The 21,727-nt window shown below is 36.1% G+C and overlaps 1 protein-coding gene across 2 annotated transcripts in view; it reads left to right on the forward strand.

The window, feature by feature from the left end:
- Positions 1–21,727, forward strand: part of rasgrf2b (Ras protein-specific guanine nucleotide-releasing factor 2b) — a 66,803-nt gene that overhangs the window by 19,370 nt on the left and 25,706 nt on the right. For both annotated transcript variants that reach the window (XM_044109234.1, XM_044109243.1), the window contains exons 2-5: positions 1,021–1,127; positions 15,951–16,098; positions 19,035–19,124; positions 19,199–19,335. In XM_044109234.1, coding sequence (XP_043965169.1) covers positions 1,021–1,127; positions 15,951–16,098; positions 19,035–19,124; positions 19,199–19,335 — 482 coding nt within the window. The remainder of the gene's footprint in view (positions 1–1,020; positions 1,128–15,950; positions 16,099–19,034; positions 19,125–19,198; positions 19,336–21,727) is intronic.

Below are 21,727 nucleotides of genomic sequence, written 5' to 3' on the forward strand. Positions count from 1 at the left end.
CTCCTCAGCTCCTGGCCCTTCCCCACTGCCGGGGTTGAAGCCCGTCTATAAACCTACAGGGCAACTGTCTCCTCTCTCCACTCTTTTTGGTTCACTGAGTCCTCCCTCTGAGAAAGAAACATAAAGAGATGAAAGGATGAAGGGAGATGGAGTAGGAGGAAGAGGAGGAGTGGGTTTCGACAACAAGAGGAGCGAGGATGCTGGCTGAGCGGGGCAGAGGAGGTGGAGTGGGAAGATAGGTGAACTGCAACAGGAGATGGAGGAGGAAATGGATGGATGAAGTGAGCAGGAGAGGAGGATGGAAAGTCCATGCAGAGTTCAGTCTTCTCTGAGTTCAGTTTTCCTTGACTAAAAATAGCAGCTCTTCTGGTAACCCACTGCCCCAGGACACGACCATTTGAATAAAAGCCTCTATCACTTCACACAGCCCTTATGTACGTGTGTGTGTTCGACTGTAGTTGTGTGTCTCTGTACTTGCTTGTGATGGCATGTGCCTGTGTGTGGGAGGTTTTTTTTTTTAAGAGAAATTCACACAGATATTCGTATTGATAAAAACAGACAGGGAGGGAAGAGGCCAGCAGAGAACGGGCTAATTGATGGCGATGATAATAGGCTGGTGGAGAGGGGAAGCGCAGGCGACACTCGATGTTTTATTTCAGTGAGCAAATGGCTGTGTTCAGCCACCAATACTACCTCATCGTGTCTTTCTGTCTGTCTTTTAGGGCTACATATGGAGATTGCTGTCGGGTAAATTAAAAAAAACATTTCAAATGACTCAGAATGGTATCCGGGAACAAAAGTCTTAATCTAGAAATCCATACCTTTAACTTCCTCTGTTTTTGATTTGTTTCTTAAGGCTTCATGCAACAGGAGAACTATATCACTGGCATGCAAAGTCCAAACTTCTGACACTTTTACATTTCCACCGGTCAAACGTTTATGTATATGAACTGGAGCAACACGTTCTTATTTGTTGGAGAATCACATTTCTGATCAAGTCTCCTTTCTTTTTCCTTTCAGCACTACTTCCTGATTGTGTTTGGCCACGATGGACAGAAACCTCTGGAGCTGCGGACGGATGAGGAGTGTGAGTGTGATGAATGGGTGGAGGCCATCCAGCAGGCGAGGTACATAAAGCGAAAACAAATACTTTGGTTGTAAATAGGCGTTAAAGTTAAAGTTGTATTCTCTGACCATGTTCCTCGGAAGATAAGATGTCGTAACATCAAGATTTGGTCAAATCTAACTTTAAATTAGTGATCATGTCTAATTTACCCAAAGCTGGTTTAAAGAAGAGAGATTTAACATATTCTTGGGACTAAACTTATTTTAGAAGAGTGAGAACCCTCTTATCTGATAATATAGATACCGGTACTAATAATCAATCTTGTCTTAGACTTTTTCTGTACTGAAACTGGATTTGATTAAACCAACCTTTTATAAAAAGTACGTTAAGGACAGCTGCGGTTACCCGTTGGTTCATTTAGGTTAAATTTGAGGGAGGAATTTGACTTTCTGAGTCCAGACACTTTTACCTCGTATTTACTATTTCCTTAACCAAAGGTTGAACCTTAATATGCATTTCATTTGTTTTACAAATGTTTGTTTACGATTACTCTTGAACTCTTAAACATCAGGATCTGGCCAGAGCAAATACTAGAAATGATTTTATTGGACAAATAATCAATCAGAGCATTTTTACTTTTCCTTTGATGCCCTGCAAAACAATTTGGATTGCCTTGTCTAGGAATGCTCTATGAAAAGAACTGATGTAACTTGCCTTTTGTGAAACCATTTACTTCATATAGTTTGTATTAATTATGTGTATGGGTTAGCAAAAGGTAAAAATAAAGTTTCATGTAATTTGTGCAACTTTAGAGTTGCACAAGATTACGGTAGTCTTTTGTGTAGCTAATTGTAAAATAAGCCAACACAGGCAAGTCAATGTCTATTGACATTTTTTTGAACCGTTTTCTGTTGCAATCTAAAGAAATGCATGGCTTTTTTGCTCCCATCAATGGTTATAGGAAATTTAGTGTAACTATGTCATCAGGTCACAGATTTGCAAGGTTTTGGAAACATTCCTCATCTTTCATTACACGTTCAATTTGGGATGCAGTTTCAGAAGACAAAGCAACTAACCAAAGTGAGGAAATTTAATGTTTGTAGGCATCCAGACGTGGTGAAGGCAACTTGGTGAAGTTCAAACAGAATCCAAATAGGAGGGAGGAGTTTAAAGTGACTTATGATATAGTTATTGATGCCAGATATAGGCTGGTCTGAGTATTTATGAAACTGCTGATGCACTAAATGGACTTATTACACACAACAATGTTTTTTGTTTTTTTTTAAAGAATGTCTTAAAAAAAAGAAAATCTGGGAAGAGTTGCCAGGAATACATTGTTGGTTGCAGTATGGTTCAAGATGTTAGAAACAATCAAATAAAAACAGCTGTTATAATAAAAGAATGTGGAAAAATAACCTTTGAACTGAAAATAATGGGAATCTTGAAGTGGATGGGCTACGGCAGCAGAAACCACACTGAGTGCTGCACTAAGTCTCACAGATCCTCTGGATTAAAAACATCTCTCCACATATGCAAGTCACCAGCGTCATGGACTTTAAAACACTAAAATATCCTCAGAGATGCTGACTTTTTTAACTTACAAAACCCAAGGTGGTTTTCTTATCTCTGCCTTGAACCCAGTATCTGCTGTGGTTTTTAGAAGCAGGTTCAGCTCTAGATCCTTCTGACCACAGAGCATCTCCACTGTCTCCTTGTCCAGCTGAGTGGGGATTTTTCCCAGAGAAGATACTTAATCGTATAAATATAGCCACATAAGAGAGTAATATAGACAACCTTATGCCAAAATTTAATCGGGAGTGATTAATGGCCCTAATCATTTTAATTTCCGGTGTATTACCGCCCCTCCCCCCTTCCGGTGTCAAGTTACCCATCCCCCATTTCACCCCATCTATTATGACATCTGAGTTTTAAGAATAATACAATTAAAGAATGAAAAACATGAGTTTTAAGAGTAATATAATACGTGTTAGATAATCTAGAATAATATACAATATAATATATTTAAATAGATTTGGGATGTTGTAGTTACCTCTAGTTTAAGCAGAATATCTTCCTGAGACGTGAAGCGGGATTTACGGTCCTGTTTTGAGGCGGGGGGACAGAAATCCCTCAGGATAGTTCTCCTGACCTCTGGGTCAACACACATGGCGAACAAGGAAAATGTATGTCTCAGAAAAAAAACACATTTTTCAAACCGTTGGCATTTCTCAGCTCTCAGGATTTGCGCGGGATAGAGAAGCCTCTCTATGGAAATTCCGACTCTGAACATAAATCGCAGGGTCCCAGTCATATGTGTGTCAGAATGTGATCCAGTAGGTACAATTTAAAGGCTTATTCTTATACTCTTGACCTCTGATCACCATATTTATTGACTATCAGCAATCAGCTCTCAGGATTTGCGCGGGAGAGGGCATAAGACTAGACAGGGGCTGACATCGCCCCACCATGGGCGTGTATGTGTGTGTGTGTGTGTGTGTGTGTGCGTGTGGCAGGGCTGACCCCCAGTCCCTGCCATCGCTGTGTGTGCGTGCGTGCGTGTGCGTGTGTGTGAGTGTGTGTGTGTATGCGTGTCCCTGCGTAAGAGTAAACATATACCTCTAAAGAAAACCTAAAGTTTAACTGTTTTACTGCATTATTTATGGTAGTAGAATTAGTCAGTGCTGACTGAGTTTGTGATTTCCTTCATCACTTAAATTTTAAACTCTTATAGATTTTTTTTTCCTGTAACACTTGCTAGTGTGATACATGTCCTTAAAAGTCCCTCATCTGTAAATTTATTTCTGAAGAATATCCTACAGATACTAAACAGGCCTTGGTGAAGCTACTCATATGTATCTTTCAGCTTTCCCTAAAGTTGAATTTTTTTTTTTTTTACAGTGCACAACCACGCTCCGAGTTGCTCCAACATGAGAATTATTTTATTTCTTTTTTTTTTAACCTTTAAAATGATCCACTACTTTCATCTCTGAGTTATATGCTGTATGTTTCTTGGCCCTAATGATGTTTTCCCTTCATCCATTATCCGACACACTTGAGCAATCCTGTGAATATAAGAACCTGTAGTATTTACTAGCAGTCATATCGCCTGAATTGTTCCACCTTGGTTTTCAGTCAGGTCACTCTTAACAACTACTTAATTCAGTTAAACCTGAATTGATTCGTGTTCACACAACCAGTTTCACAGCTACCATCTGAACTAGTTCTTGCTTATTAAGCTAAAAATAAAACAGAAAGCACACTATAGGTCATGCTGCCATTCACAAAGAAGTGTTTTGATATGTGAGCTTGGATTTCTATCGATTTATTGAATGTGTAAATATTTATCAAACTGAATGGCCATTCAGGTTTTATTTAGGTTTTTTTTCTTTTGGTGTTTGTTGCACAAATTTAAATATATGAAGACTATCAACCAACAATTCAGTCAATTTGTGATTTTTCTTAAATACTCCCTCTCACAGAGACTTGCTTACATCTTCTGACAGCTAGTCCAACTTATGATAACATTGACTAAGTTTGCTATTGGTACACTTTACCTAAAAATAAAATTAATAAAATTAAATTAAACATACTCATTACACAACCACGCTCCAAGAGTTGGTCACAACATGGTGAATTGTTTTGTTACCGTTAAAATATCTACAGCTTTTGTTCCTTGTTCATAATGATGCGTCTGTTCACTAATGTTCACTAACAGACAGTGCACCTCTTGTAATTGATAAGCTTAAAAATGATCACTGTGAAGCATCAGTATGCATTAATGAAGATCATATCAGTCAGATTAAGTAAAATATCATCAAACTCAGAGCAATCAAAATTCTATTTCTCTGAAAGGTAATTTCTCCTTTTCAGGGAGTTTAGACTGTATGAAAGGAATCAATGAAATATATTATGAAATATACTATGAAATATTTAATTTGCAGAATCCCCATAATAAAACTTCAATTGTGAATTGAATGATTACATTGCATCTAGACACAAAAGAATCAACTGTTAATTAGTAATCGTACTATGTAAATGACTAACAAGATCTTCTCAAACAAGAAACTTGACTACCTAAAGTGATTTCTCATATTGAACCGTCTGACTTTCTGTAGCCGACTAAATTTAACCTTACCAAAGTTTTGCCTTAGAGCAAACAGGTACTGAGTTTGAAACGTGGATCAGACGCCTTCAGCCATCTGCTAAAGCTAGACTCCGGCCTTCCTCACTGCAAAATAAAACATTACACTTAAAAAAAAGTTCAAGTGAACATCGTTTAATTATTATCAATTTGTTGTTTGTACTCATCTTAAACAAGTGGCAGGAATGTTTGGATATTTAAAAAAAAAAAAAAGCTTGATAAGTTATTTACGTTGAGTCCGTGCAACAAATAAAATAAAATAAAAAGTGAACTATTTGAAAATAGTGAGGATTTTGGGTGGTAAAAGTTTAACATCTTACATCCAGACACTTCGCTATTTCTGCTCAAGCAAACGGAAACGTTTTGAACAGCATAACTATGTCAAATAATGAGACCGTGTGTCTTTAATCTATGTAACAAAATATATTGCTGCTGCTGCTCCTGTAAGCAGAAAATAAAAGAAGTTTTGCGGAGAATAACATTTTGGATGAGTTTAAGAACTCATTTTGGATGAGTTGAAGAATATTGTTTGCCAAAATCACACAGTGTAACTACACTTGTCTTTTAAATGATGCAGTAATTGAATCTTTTGAGGCAATTGGTTTGCATAAATTTAAGTAAATACAACCTATTTTCCTGCTCCACATACTTAGCTAGCAGTTTGCCAATTAACTTCCCAGTCTGAATTTTTGGGCAACGTCTTGATTCAGTCAACTCTTCTATCCTATTTCTCCTGAACTCCGACATTCTTCTACATATCGGTACATATGTGAATGTTTAGCTTGCTGGTCTTCAGCATGCTTTGAATGCAGTATCTGGTTTCTCTTACTTTAACCCGCCCAACTTGCACCTGATTGGTATGTTAGCCTTTTGATTCCCTCCCAGTGAGGCGGTGCTTCACAAAGCAAACTGTGTGTCAAATGGTTGATCTGCCTGATGGCTGCTTCAGAAGATGAGGAAAGACGGTGACTGAGTTTTAGACAGTACTGGTTTTAGACAGTACTTTTTATTGTAGCTGCTCATGTAGCTTTTTTTTACTAGATGGCAGTCCTAAAAGTACATGTCTTTAAAATATGAATTAATACGTACAATTCCATAGTTATCTGATCCAGCGGTTATAGAAGTTTGGTAATAATGCAATTCAGGCATTGTGGTTTCTTAATGTAAGTATTTCTGCTACTGGACAAGAAATAGTGTTAAAAGAGGATTTAGAAAGAAAAATGCAAAGATGATATTTGTATTTACTGAGTGCAAGGCTGTGACTAGTTATCAGGACAGAATGAGAACTGAAAAACTGTTGGGTCCACATGACCAAGGAGGGAACCGGTCATCTGCTCCAACAATTTATTAGTCTTTAGGAAATATTTTTGGACACAAGGAGCAGGAACATAACAATATCAGATGTATTGTTCATCCTTATATCAGTGATTCAAAGCTACTTTTAATTTTGCATCATCTTAAAGATGAAAAGAGTCAATTATTTTTTCACCCATAGACAAGTGTAATGTGTTTATTACAAGTAGGATTAACCAAGCTGAAGGAAAACAGAGAGAAAAGAGAAATAAATATTCATTGATACAGAACAAGAATTTTATGTTGTGTAAGATATTTAAGAAAATAATACTGAAGCTGTGAACTCGTGAATTTCTTTATTTGGTTGTTATCTCTAAACTACGTTTACTTTTTATGTTGAACACCAGACATCTTTTCCACAGTTTTTTCACTTAGTTCCACGACTGCAGTGGATTTTATAGTCAATGTTAAAATCCAACACAGAGTCTGAAGCGATGGAGGAAATTTACGTCAATATGGAACCTGTTGGACAAACTGCATCTAATCACACAGGTAAGAATGAAGTTACAGAGAAATCTAGTATGCATGTTATTCAATTTTGCTAATGTTAAGGTTTTTGTTAAGGTTGGAGCAGCTCCAAAGAGAGGTTCGGTCTCGGTGTGGTCGTATGCTTGGGAATCCTGAATGTTTTAATTCTGGCTGAACTCATAGGCCTCAGTGTACACAGTGAGTCTTCTTCTAGTCATGTTACTGATGTAAAATGAGTAAATGTTATGTTTCTGTTTTTTCTACTGATCAAATAGCGAGGGTTTTAAAAAAAAATAAAAATAAAGCTTGGTGACTCAAAGTGTTGCAGAGAGGTGAAACATTACACTATGTTACATGAGTTTGATTCATTCTCAGTAATGGTTGCATCTGCAGCCGTTTAGCGTGTCTTTTTCAAACTATTTACCAAACAATTTATTTTTCAGTGTTACCTCAGTTTAGCTACATTACATAGATACATAGAACAACGATATAGATTTAGAATAACAAAAAAAATTAGGCATAACTATTGTATTTTACCTGCCTCAGGCTTTGTTGGATCATTTTGTGTAGCTTGATGTAGTCGTAACATCATGTAGCATCATGTGGCATCATGTAGCATCATGTAGCATCATGTAGCATCATGTGGCATCATGTAGCATCATGTAGCATCATGTAGCATCATGTGGCATCATGTAGCATCATGTAGCATCATGTAGCATCATGTGGCATCATGTAGCATCATGTAGCATCATGTAGCACTGCTTACAAATACTAAAAAGTCCTGTTTTGGAAAAATGTTTCATATTTTTGCAGTTTGTTCAAATGTATGATTTCAACAGCAAGTGCTAAATCATATCCTGTTTTGTATTTTTATGTATGTCCTAATAGAGAGGATGCCGGGGCTGTGTGCTGTCCTGAAACACGATAAACGTTTCATCTACTATCTGGTAAACATACCACAGTCAATTATACTGCATAGGACCAAGAGTTGTTTTGTTATTCAATCTGGTTCCTGTATCTTTCCTATTATGTGTCTCAAATCACAAAGAAAAAAGCCAGCCAGAAACCCATGTATGTCAACCTCAGACAGAGTCCGAAAGACATGAAATCTCACTGCTTACAAAATGGTGTCAATAGGATATCAATACCCCTGTTTGTAGGAACTACTGTGGATAAATGACTATAATAAATACCCTTAAATCTTCTTCTTCTTACTGGGAATAATTAAACGGTTTGTTTGCCTCGTGTCTCCCCTCTCAGAATTGGATGTGGCCTGGACCAGCTGTAATGGTCAAAGGTGTCTTTAAAGAGACAAATATCTCCATCACAGTGAAAAGTCTACCCTGTGTTGGGTTACAGCTTCAAATGCAAGTCATGTAGTACATTTTCATTGTTTTATTAGCTTTAAAACCTCTATAATCCCTTAAAATTTTAGATGAAATCAACACTCCTTAAATAGTTTTAAGGAAACAATGAATAAGGAAACAATAAAAACCTGTTCATAAGATGTTTAGATAAAAGACTTTCAACATCTAACTAATGTAAAAATGATGTTTCCTGCCATTGAAGATCCAAAATGTATTGCAAACACTGATGCTGCGTTCTGTCACTATTGCACTACATGGTGCTACATGGTGCTACATGATGCTACATGATGCTACATGATGCTACATGATGCTACATGGTGCTACATGATGCTACATGATGCTACATGATGCTACATGGTGCTACATGATGCTACATGATGCTACATGATGCTACATGATGCCACATGATGCCACATGATGCTACATGATGCTACATGATGCCACATGATGCTACATGATGCTACATGATGCTACATGATGCCACATGATGCTACATGATGTTACGACTACATCAAGCTACACAAAATGATCCAACAAAGCCCGAGGCAGGTAAAATACAATAGTTATGCCTAATTTTTTTTGTTATTCTAAATCTATATCGTTGTTCTATGTATCTATGTAATGTAGCTTTCCTCTGAATCTGTAAATCTAAATTGTGAAAGAGTTTTCTTCCTTAGCTTTATTTTCCTGACCCAAATTCAGGAGCAAGATTGTTGTCAGAAGTTTTTTATTTTTTTATGTCATGCTTGTTTTAGACTTTTTAGTATTTGTAAGCAGTGAATTATGTGGTACAGAATATTATGACTCATCTCTTTGTAAATAAAATTTAAGATCATGATTTTGACAACAGCTTCTTCTTATTGCTTGGGATGACCTTTTACCTGCTCAGACACCAGGCAACGGTATGTAGTAAAATGCAATTGGAAAATTTCTGTTTTAATTTCTTAGTTTTCCACGAAAAGCATAAAACATTGTTCATCCTTTCTCTCCAGTCCAGTCAGTCGGGCAAATTTCTTAATTCGATTCAGGTGATTTATAAAACGTTAATTTACAATAGGTAATCTCAAAACCATTTACAAAAAAGTCACTTCTATTCTACTTATCAAACAACGCAGCAATTTAAATGTATTATTTGTCAGTAAAAAAGTTATCAAAGTTCAAAATGCAGATTGCATCATGTCATTGACTTGTCATTGACTTGACTTGTTTATACGCTTATACCTCTTCAAATCACTTTTACCCTGTAATGACTGATTTGATCCATATTTTCAGGAGAAGTCTCTGGAACCAACATGAACATTTGCTGCTTTCTATCTTTGTTTCTTTCTTTCTTAGACTAGGATCACTACAAAACGCTGATTGAACTCTGAAATTAATAAAATGTCATTCGGTTAATCATTCAGTTACTCAGAATCAACACGACATTGACTCTTGCCATCTTTAAGATGACTAGAACAAACTCCTCACAGTTGAATCTGTGGTGTTGACGTTACTTTATTACAAATGATAGTAAATAATTGGAAATATAAAAATCTACCAAGATAGAGCTTAATCCGTTATTACCGGACACAACTGGAGTTCCATAAAGTCTCGTAGTAAAAGTCACATCAAGACATAATCAGAGAGCATCATGCTAAACCGATCCTCCGCACAAAACCATCCTCCAACGTTTGTTTATCGTGTCAGAGTTTTAACAAGAAAGAAAAACACAGAGTACAATCGGAAAAATTGTTGCTTTATAAGTCAGTTGGAAGCGTACAATTTATCTTTACGGTTTTATGTAACAGCATACTAATAAGCTACATTATTATTATTGATGAATAATATCACAGTGAACACAAATCCTAATCATCCATCACTACTGGATCTGCTCTTCTTCTGCAGCCCCTGGATTAACAGGAACAACTGATGTTTGTCTGTCCTGTAAGGAGAAAAGAATCAAAGTTTAGTTTGCTTTACATTGTTGTTCTTTAGCACACGAAAATGATAGAGCACTTAATAAATTCAATAAAAGTTGTTCATTTACATTATACTCATTTAAACCAAAAAGGAAAAGTATTATTTATACTCTACAATTCAGAGTAGAATTCAGTTTTTAAAGAGATACAAATTTTTTAAAGTTTTGACAAACCTTAAAGTCTCTTCAGCTCGTGGAGCCGTTTCAGTGAAGTTAGCGTTCATGGAGAGAAACGTGCTGTTCTGTTCAGTCAGCATGTTGCAGATGTCAGAAAAATCTGCTGTCATGTCATAAGCTGGGAAAAAAAAACAAAACAAGTCAACAAACATGTTTGCAGGAAAAAAAAGAAGTGGCATCTATTTTCACCTAAGACTTAGAAAATAGTTTCATGATTTTGGTTACGCCTGTAGAATTTAAACTGAGGTAACACTGAAAAATAAATTGTTTGGTAAATAGTTTGAAAAAGAGGAGATATTAAAGACACGCTAAACGGCTGCAGATGCAACCATTACTGAGAATGAATCAAACTCATGTAACATATTGTAATGTTTCACCTCTCTGCAACACTTTGAGTCACCAAGCTTTATTTTTATTTTTTTTTAAACCCTCGCTATTTGATCAGTAGAAAAAACAGAAACATAACATTTACTCATTTTACATCTGTAACATGACTAGAAGAAGACTCACTTTGTACACTGAGGCCTATGAGTTCAGCCAGAATTAAAACATTCAGGATTCCCAAGCATACGACCACACCGAGACCGAACCTCTCTTTGGAGCTCCTCCAACCTTAACAAAAACCTTAACATTAGCAAAATTGAATAATATGCATACTAGATTTCTCTGTAACTTCATTCTTACCTGTGTGATTAGATGCAGTTTGTCCAACAGGTTCCATATTGACGTAAATTTCCTCCATCGCTTCAGACTCTGTGTTGGATTTTAACATTGACTATAAAATCCACTGCAGTCGTGGAACTAAGTGAAAAAACTGTGGAAAAGATGTCTGGTGTTCAACATAAAAAAGTAAACGTAGTTTAGAGATAACAACCAAATAAAGAAATTCACGAGTTCACAGCTTCAGTATTATTTTCTTAAATATCTTACACAACATAAAATTCTTGTTCTGTATCAATGAATATTTATTTCTCCTTTCTCTCTGTTTTCCTTCAGCTTGGTTAATCCTACTTGTAATAAACACATTACACTTGTCTATGGGTGAAAAAACAATTGACTCTTTTCATCTTTAAGATGATGCAAAATTAAAAGTAGCTTTGAATCACTGATATAAGGATGAACAATACATCTGATATTGTTATGTTCCTGCTCCTTGTGTCCAAAAATATTTCCTAAAGACTAATAAATTGTTGGAGCAGATGACCGGTTCCCTCCTTGGTCATGTGGACCCAACAGTTTTTCAGTTCTCATTCTGTCCTGATAACTAGTCACAGCCTTGCACTCAGTAAATACAAATATCATCTTTGCATTTTTCTTTCTAAATCCTCTTTTAACACTATTTCTTGTCCAGTAGCAGAAATACTTACATTAAGAAACCACAATGCCTGAATTGCATTATTACCAAACTTCTATAACCGCTGGATCAGATAACTATGGAATTGTACGTATTTATTCATATTTTAAAGACATGTACACTGAACAGAAACATAACACAGGACTGCCATCTAGTAAAAAAAAGCTACATGAGCAGCTACAATAAAAAGTACTGTCTAAAACCAGTACTGTCTAAAACTCAGTCACCGTCTTTCCTCATCTTCTGAAACAGCCACCAGGCAGATCAACGGTTTGACAAACAGTTTGCTTTGTGAAGCACCGCCTCACTGGGAGGGAATCAAAAGGCTAACATACCAATTAGGTGCAAGTTGGGCGGGTTAAAGTAAGAGAAACCAGATACTGCATTCAAAGCATGCTGAAGACCAGCAAGCTAAACATTCACATATGTACCGATATGTAGAAGAATGTCGGAGTTCAGGAGAAATAGGATAGAAGATTTGACTGAATCAAGACGTTGCCCAAAAATTCAGACTGGGAAGTTAATTGGCAAACTGCTAGCTAAGTATGTGGAGCAGGAAAATAGGTTGTATTTACTTAAATTTATGCAAACCAATTGCCTCAAAAGATTCAATTACTGCATCATTTAAAAGACAAGTGTAGTTACACTGTGTGATTTTGGCAAACAATATTCTTCAACTCATCCAAAATGAGTTCTTAAACTTATCCAAAATGTTATTCTCCGCAAAACTTCTTTTATTTTCTGCTTACAGGAGCAGCAGCAGCAATATATTTTGTTACATAGATTAAAGACACACGGTCTCATTATTTGACATAGTTATGCTGTTCAAAACGTTTCCGTTTGCTTGAGCAGAAATGGCGAAGTGTCTGGATGTAAGATGGTAAACTTTTACCACCCAAAATCCTCACTATTTTCAAATAGTTCACTTTTTATTTTATTTTATTTGTTGCACGGACTCAACGTAAATAACTTATCAAGCTTTTTTTTTTTTTTAAATATCCAAACATTCCTGCCACTTGTTTAAGACGAGTACAAACAACAAATTGATAATAATTAAACGATGTTCACTTGAACTTTTTTTTAAGTGTAATGTTTTATTTTGCAGTGAGGAAGGCCGGAGTCTAGCTTTAGCAGATGGCTGAAGGCGTCTGATCCACGTTTCAAACTCAGTACCTGTTTGCTCTAAGGCAAAACTTTGGTAAGGTTAAATTTAGTCGGCTACAGAAAGTCAGACGGTTCAATATGAGAAATCACTTTAGGTAGTCAAGTTTCTTGTTTGAGAAGATCTTGTTAGTCATTTACATAGTACGATTACTAATTAACAGTTGATTCTTTTGTGTCTAGATGCAATGTAATCATTCAATTCACAATTGAAGTTTTATTATGGGGATTCTGCAAATTAAATATTTCATAGTATATTTCATTGATTCCGTTCATACAGTCTAAACTCCCTGAAAAGGAGAAATTACCTTTCAGAGAAATAGAATTTTGATTGCTCTGAGTTTGATGATATTTTACTTAATCTGACTGATATGATCTTCATTAATGCATACTGATGCTTCACAGTGATCATTTTTAAGCTTATCAATTACAAGAGGTGCACTGTCTGTTAGTGAACATTAGTGAACAGACGCATCATTATGAACAAGGAACAAAAGCTGTAGATATTTTAACGGTAACAAAACAATTCACCATGTTGTGACCAACTCTTGGAGCGTGGTTGTGTAATGAGTATGTTTAATTTAATTTTATTAATTTTATTTTTAGGTAAAGTGTACCAATAGCAAACTTAGTCAATGTTATCATAAGTTGGACTAGCTGTCAGAAGATGTAAGCAAGTCTCTGTGAGAGGGAGTATTTAAGAAAAATCACAAATTGACTGAATTGTTGGTTGATAGTCTTCATATATTTAAATTTGTGCAACAAACACCAAAAGAAAAAAAACCTAAATAAAACCTGAATGGCCATTCAGTTTGATAAATATTTACACATTCAATAAATCGATAGAAATCCAAGCTCACATATCAAAACACTTCTTTGTGAATGGCAGCATGACCTATAGTGTGCTTTCTGTTTTATTTTTAGCTTAATGAGCAAGAACTAGTTCAGATGGTAGCTGTGAAACTGGTTGTGTGAACACGAATCAATTCAGGTTTAACTGAATTAAGTAGTTGTTAAGAGTGACCTGACTGAAAACCAAGGTGGAACAACTCAGGCGATATGACTGCTAGTAAATACTACAGGTTCTTATATTCACAGGATTGCTCAAGTGTGTCGGATAATGGATGAAGGGAAAACATCATTAGGGCCAAGAAACATACAGCATATAACTCAGAGATGAAAGTAGTGGATCATTTTAAAGGTTAAAAAAAAAGAAGAAATAAAATAATTCTCATGTTGGAGCAACTCGGAGCGTGGTTGTGCACTGTAAAAAAAAAAAAATTCAACTTTAGGGAAAGCTGAAAGATACATATGAGTAGCTTCACCAAGGCCTGTTTAGTATCTGTAGGATATTCTTCAGAAATAAATTTACAGATGAGGGACTTTTAAGGACATGTATCACACTAGCAAGTGTTACAGGAAAAAAAAATCTATAAGAGTTTAAAATTTAAGTGATGAAGGAAATCACAAACTCAGTCAGCACTGACTAATTCTACTACCATAAATAATGCAGTAAAACAGTTAAACTTTAGGTTTTCTTTAGAGGTATATGTTTACTCTTACGCAGGGACACGCATACACACACACACTCACACACACGCACACGCACGCACGCACACACAGCGATGGCAGGGACTGGGGGTCAGCCCTGCCACACGCACACACACACACACATACACGCCCATGGTGGGGCGATGTCAGCCCCTGTCTAGTCTTATGCCCTCTCCCGCGCAAATCCTGAGAGCTGATTGCTGATAGTCAATAAATATGGTGATCAGAGGTCAAGAGTATAAGAATAAGCCTTTAAATTGTACCTACTGGATCACATTCTGACTCACATATGACTGGGACCCTGCGATTTATGTTCAGAGTCGGAATTTCCATAGAGAGGCTTCTCTATCCCGCGCAAATCCTGAGAGCTGAGAAATGCCAACGGTTTCAAAAATGTGTTTTTTTCTGAGACATACATTTTCCTTGTTCGCCATGTGTGTTGACCCAGAGGTCAGGAGAACTATCCTGAGGGATTTCTGTCCCCCCGCCTCAAAACAGGACCGTAAATCCCGCTTCACGTCTCAGGAAGATATTCTGCTTAAACTAGAGGTAACTACAACATCCCAAATCTATTTAAATATATTATATTGTATATTATTCTAGATTATCTAACACGTATTATATTACTCTTAAAACTCTTGTTTTTCATTCTTTAATTGTATTATTCTTAAAACTCAGATGTCATAATAGATGGGGTGAAATGGGGGATGGGTAACTTGACACCGGAAGGGGGGAGGGGCGGTAATACACCGGAAATTAAAATGATTAGGGCCATTAATCACTCCCGATTAAATTTTGGCATAAGGTTGTCTATATTACTCTCTCGCATAGTTTAGAAGTGGTTTATAATTTTTTTCATATCCTTCGGCAACAGCAACTACCTTACAGTTATTGCTGATGTTTGTCCTCCTTGGTATGAGCAACAAAGAGCCACAAACCAGGGATAATGTGCTGCTACTAGCAGCTGGTTGCTAATTTCCTCCTCAACATTGCAGAATATTTTTAATTTTTTATGCAGCTTTGTCAGTTACATTTTGCTTTTACTGCATCAATACTCCAGGTCTCACACACCATTTACACAAATATAAATTACTGCTTCAGTATTCAGTATTTCACTCATTTGAGACTGAACTTGGACTTGGTGCAGGGGGGAGAAGATGTGTGTTTGCTTTTTACTCTAAGGGTTGCAATAATTCTGGAACTTGATGAAGCTGAGATTATTTTTTACTCTGCTAGTTTTAAAAACTTTTTATTCACAAAAAACTTAGATAACTAAAAGTTCAAAGTGATTAAGACCTTCATTCTTATGAGTATGTAAGCTGCTTTTTGTAATATAAAATGTTCTTTTTTCACAGCTATTCTGACATAATTATTGAACGAGAAGTTCTGATGCAGAAGTACATCCACCTTGTACAAATTGTGGAGACTGAGAAGGTGGCTGCCAATCAGCTCCGCACTCAGCTGGAGGACCAGGACACAGAAATTGAAAGACTTAAATCCGAGGTAAATAAAATGCATTTCTGACTGTAGATGCACATGGTTTTATTCAAAATAATTTAGTTTATGTTTTTTTACCTTTTCACCCTCAGTTTTAAACATTTGTCCTTTGTAAAGTCCTTTGTGCATATTTTAAAATTGCAACATTTAAATAAAGAGAATTAAATCATTTTACAAATTGACTTGGACAGCTGATTTAGTGCTTTCCATTAAAACAACTCCTTCAGTCAACTGTTTATTGGATGGTCTTATGTCTCTGCTCTTATTGCACTTCGGACCCGCAAGGCACGTTTCTGCTACAGGAGAGCGATACAAATCATTTTCAATGGAAATCCGCCACCAATAATATTTAAAAAAAAACACCAAGTACTTTACAGCACTGCAACATTACAAAGCCGTGCATGATCACAGATAAGATCACAGGATAAAAACCTTAGAAGGCATTTCAACAGGACTATTGCATAAACATTTTCCCTCTATTTCCCAGTTATATTCTATATTCTGTTACTCACCATCCTGCCCACACAGCATTGTGTTCTCATTTTAACAAATCACAAAGGGTAAAAGCAAGAAGAAAGCCTTTGAATAAACCTATATAGTGTACATGTCAGTGTTGGTGTGCTTGCTGTGGGTTGTTTTCTATGTTTGTATTCTTGGCAATGAGGGAGTGGGTGCACTCGGTCACTTCTGGGTGTAGGAGGCCCTCAATAAAGATACTTGATTGGCGTCCTCACAGACAGCCAAGCTCATCGAACGCGTCCTGTTTCTGTGCAGCCGTCGCTGCCCGATAAATCACACGTTTGTGTGCACATATTAAACCCAACAGACCCTCACAACATTGTTAATCAACATTATTCCCCTTCCTCCACACGGATTAACAGGATCTAGTTAGCTGTGCGCATTAATTAGATTTATATCATCATTTTGATTTAGTAAACATAAGTTCTCCCACAATGCTTTAAAATATGCAGTGGAAAAAGTCCTCATGATGCAAATGGCTGGTCAGAAGCTGTAAAGATATTGCTTTTGCCAATTTTAAATAGCTGAGACATTACAAACCGTTGGCAGGCAACAAATGAATGAAATGTGTTCAGGACATTATAATGTTATTGTAATGATTAGGAAAGTCAAACAGAGGCAGACGCAGCCTCATTGTGAGCGATCATTGCAAAGACTACGTTTACTCTGAGCGTTGTTGGTTGTCTTTGGGGTTCCACCAAAAGGTCAACAAACCTGAGCAAACCTTACAGGACATGTTGCTGTAAATTAGGTTTAGAGATTCTAGCTGGAGCCCAACAGTGATGCTTTATCTGTGTACAAAAAAAAGCAAAATAAACTATTTGAAGATAGATTAATTGTGGCTAATGCCATGCACCAATCAGTCATAACTTTATAACCTCCTTTTTAGTAGCTTGGTCTCCATATAAGATGTTTAAAAAGAAAAAAAAAAAAAACATTACTAATATTTTGCCTTATCAGTGAGAAGTGCATTAAATCAACAAGCATAGAATAAACATACCCAGCATTTTTAGATAACTAAACATCATTTACGGAGTTGTTTTACATCATTTCACTTTTATGACTCATTGGGATAAACATATTGTGCAGATTGTCTAAACATGATTTAAATTACAGCAGATTTTATCAGATTTAATTCCTCTACTGTTAATCAGCCAAATTGAACTTTTTTGCAAAACAAAAAGGAAGATTTTAAATTAGTTTCCTTATTTCTAATGATGCAAATGCACATCTGCCCCAGACATAACCAGACAGAACCCCAAAGTTGTTCCTAATATTACAGGGATTCGTTTGAAATTGCATTCTGCTGCGAATAACGATTGTTCAGAGGGAGTGCTGTTTGTTCAATGGTCCAGCTGGTAAACTCTCAATAAATCAAAGCTGCACTGTTGTTTCCAATTTGGCCTTTGCTTATTTGTGTCAGTAATCGTGAGTCTAAACACCCAAGCTTGCGTGTGCAATCTTGTCTTTGATAAGAAATCATGCTCTCACTGTTGTAAATTTCTCTTTGAGCAACAAGTGGGCCACTTCCACTTCTGTCTAATGTGTGTTGTTTTGGTGGATCTTATTGCCAGGATTCTGGGATGATGGATGGTAATAAAACAATACTAATGAAAGTTATTTTGCAACAGAAAACATCTGCATTTTTAATGAAGCTGCTCATGAAAAAAGGATTAAAACTTAAGAGCCAATGTGCAGCTGGTTATTCATCTCATTAAAACATAGTGGTGTATGTCTGTTTGTTTGTTTTCTTCTGTGTGTGTATGCATGTGTATATATTGCTCTGCATTTATGAATATTTAAACAAACTAGCCAGCGTTACACTCAGGACTTGGCAGACGGGCTCTTCTTTCCTATAATTTGCATAATAACTCTGGCAAATGGGAAAATAAAGATGAAGTGTAGCTGAAAATGTGTTTGGTTTTATCACTCGAGCTCGACCACATATGTCAGCAGCAGATAGTGTTAATTGGGTTGAAAGTAGAAACAAACAGGTTAAATAATGTCACACTGGAGTATATAAATCTGTGAAGAGTGGGGTTTTTTTTAAGTATTGCTGAAAATTGTGCTCTTTTTGTCCAACTGTTAGCCAGAATGTGTTTACTTTTAGCCAGAACGAGGTGTCCTCCATGTTTTTCCCCCTGCTCTCTGTCCTGAATGAAGGCTTTCAGTGATGAGGAAGTGTGATTGGTATCTGCTATAAACACATCAATGATTCTTTGAGCACACGGTGAACTAAAAATATTCAGGGAATCAGCTGGGAGCAAATGTAGGGCATCCTAAGTTTGTTAATTACATAATACTCTGAAATCCTATTTTAATTAATATCTTTGTTAATAAATAATGAAAGGGATTTGTTATGCATCTGCTGTTTTACGTGACAATAGTTTCTGAGTCTGAGCAGAAATCTCTTTTCTTAAAAGATTGTAGCCTTGAACAAAACGAAGGAGCGGATGCGGCCTTATCACGTCTACCACGAGAACGAAGACCCGGATATCAAAAAGATCAAAAAGGTAAATATTATCACAATCAACTTCATTTCTTATTTCTCATATGTGCATTTACCTTTAAACTTCTCCTTCTGCAGGTTCAGAGTTTCATGCGGGGCTGGCTGTGTCGCAGGAAGTGGAAAATTATTGTCCAAGACTACATTTGCTCTCCGCATGCTGAGAGCATGAGGAAGAGGAACCAGATTGTCTTCAATATGGTGGAGGCAGAGACAGAGTATGTAAATACATTATGCCTCGAGCAGCATCACAATCTGCATCTAAATGGTCATGGTTATCTTCCTATGGAAATAGTCTGATAACAGTTTGGTGGCTTTGTAAATGTAATTTTACTTTAGATTTAATATTACACATTTGAATTAGTCAAATTAGCAGAAGGAGTGCAGCATAGAGATCACAGAGTTCTCAAGGTGGCTATTATATGGACTAACTTTGGTTAATATTATAAATTAATATCTGGTGCTAGATAAAAGTTGAGATTAAGACTTTCTACTTGGAGTGCTCTTTATTAAAGAAAGAAGAAAAAAATCATGTTTGAATTTTAATAATATTGAAAACACAATTAAAGATTAACAAAAAAACTTTTGGTTGGTCATGCAACATTTTGCATGAAAAACTTTAGCATCACGTATCATTTACATATTTTACAGCTTCATTGTTTAAAATTGTTCAGTGGAATATTCATTTTTCTCCGTGGTTAAATATATATTTTACACTAAGATAGTGGCTGATCTGGTGACTGCTCTATGAATGATCTCTCACGATATCTAGGATGACAACTGACTGGATTTTTATGGCCAATACTAAAACTAGACCTGACAAAATGCATCGGCTTCAGATTGTCAGATTGGCCAGAAGGCATCCGTTCTCCATCTGTTCCTCCTCCTTTTCTGACTCTCCCATCACTTTGAAACAATTTAAATCTGAACTTATCACAACTTTAAAAATATGTCAAAATTATTTTCCACTCTTTATGCTCCAAAGTGAACATTCTTCAAAAACAAAACAACAAAAAAACAAAAACAAAAACAACTTAACTTTTGTCCTGTTTCAAACTTTTTTAAACTCCACTAAACCATTAAAATGACGGCCATACATTTTAAATCCTTCCTGATCCAATTCTGACCTAAATGTGTCAATAGTTTCTGAACACCTCAGGTTCTCAGGAACCTGTTTTGATAACACAAAAACTAGATGCTGCTTCTCCTTGTTTAGTTCAGGTCATGAAAACAAAAAGTCTTGAAAGTCTCTGATGACCTGAGAAACACAGATTGTCCTTTCCAGATTAACAACTCGGAAATGTTGTAGGTACTGTGGGGTCAGGACCACTCAGTGCCTTATAGATCCAGCTACAAGAAATGGATTGTTTTGCAAACTGGGAGCCAATGATTTAAGCTCTATTATATAATTTATTTTTCCAGTGTTGGTAAAGATTGTGGCAGCATCATTTTAAATAAACTGCAGTTGTTAATGTTAAGTTAATATGAGCTGGCGCTTTTTAAAAGTGTTGCTTACATCTGATACCATCCATTTTAACTGAAGTAATACTTTATAATTATTGGCACTCTTGGTAAAGATGTGTAGCAAGCTTTCCGATTCATTATTTTGTTATAGAGACTTGTTTACCTCAAGATCAAAAATGAAATAAAAATTTAAGTTTATTTGTAGCACCTATGTGTTGAAAAAATAAACCGTGGGTTCCTGTTAGAGCCGGATGTCTTGAAGACAATCAAGTTATAGCAATATTATTGTAGAATATTCTGATCGCAATACTATTTACAATAAATAATTTCATGTTTTTAATTTTTTTTCTATCTTAGCAGAGCTTATTCAGTCGAGCATCTTTACTCTAAAAATATCAAATGTAATTTTAAAAGTAAGAATCAAACCTTTACAACACAGAGCTCTGGTTGGACCTGGTTAAGTTCATTTTAAATGATATGTTTATGTTTCTCTTCTGCCATATTTAAAAGCTAAGCTGGTTAAAGTTACATTTATGGAAACGTACAGTATGCAAATGATGACTTCCAATTGTTATAAAAGCCCCTGTAATTCTTGTTTTCTGTTTCAGAGTTTACAGTTTTACATTGTGCACTCCAGTCCTGTTCAAATCTTACAGCAAACTGCTACCTGCCTGTCATAATACCACACATGGGTGTTACATTTGCACTCTGATTTTTATTGACAATCTGCAAAGGTTCCTTGGAAACATGGGTGGTTTCTGTGCGTTCACCATCTGTTTTAGGCTCGCTTTGAAGGAAGGCGCCATTAAAATTCATCAATCTATCTACAGGATCAAATGATCCAGATGACAGGAGTTATCTGAACATATAGCACAGGGTGCATATCTTAGCATTTGCAGTAAGAAGGACACAAAAGCAAAAATCTGTTTTTCACTGATTATGGCAAGACTCTGAACCCAGAATCAATTTGCACTGCACAATTATAAAATCAGATCTTAAACCACATAACCCCTTCTTCTCCCTAACTGTGATGTATTAAGCAATTAATCACATGATTTCCATTTTAATTATTCTTTTGATTGTATTTTATTTGTCATATTTAAAATGTTTTCCAGCTCCATTGTGGACAGTTCATTTCAGCAGAGA

The sequence above is a fragment of the Gambusia affinis genome, linkage group LG03, assembly GCF_019740435.1.
Source record: "Gambusia affinis linkage group LG03, SWU_Gaff_1.0, whole genome shotgun sequence".
NCBI lineage: Eukaryota > Metazoa > Chordata > Actinopteri > Cyprinodontiformes > Poeciliidae > Gambusia > Gambusia affinis.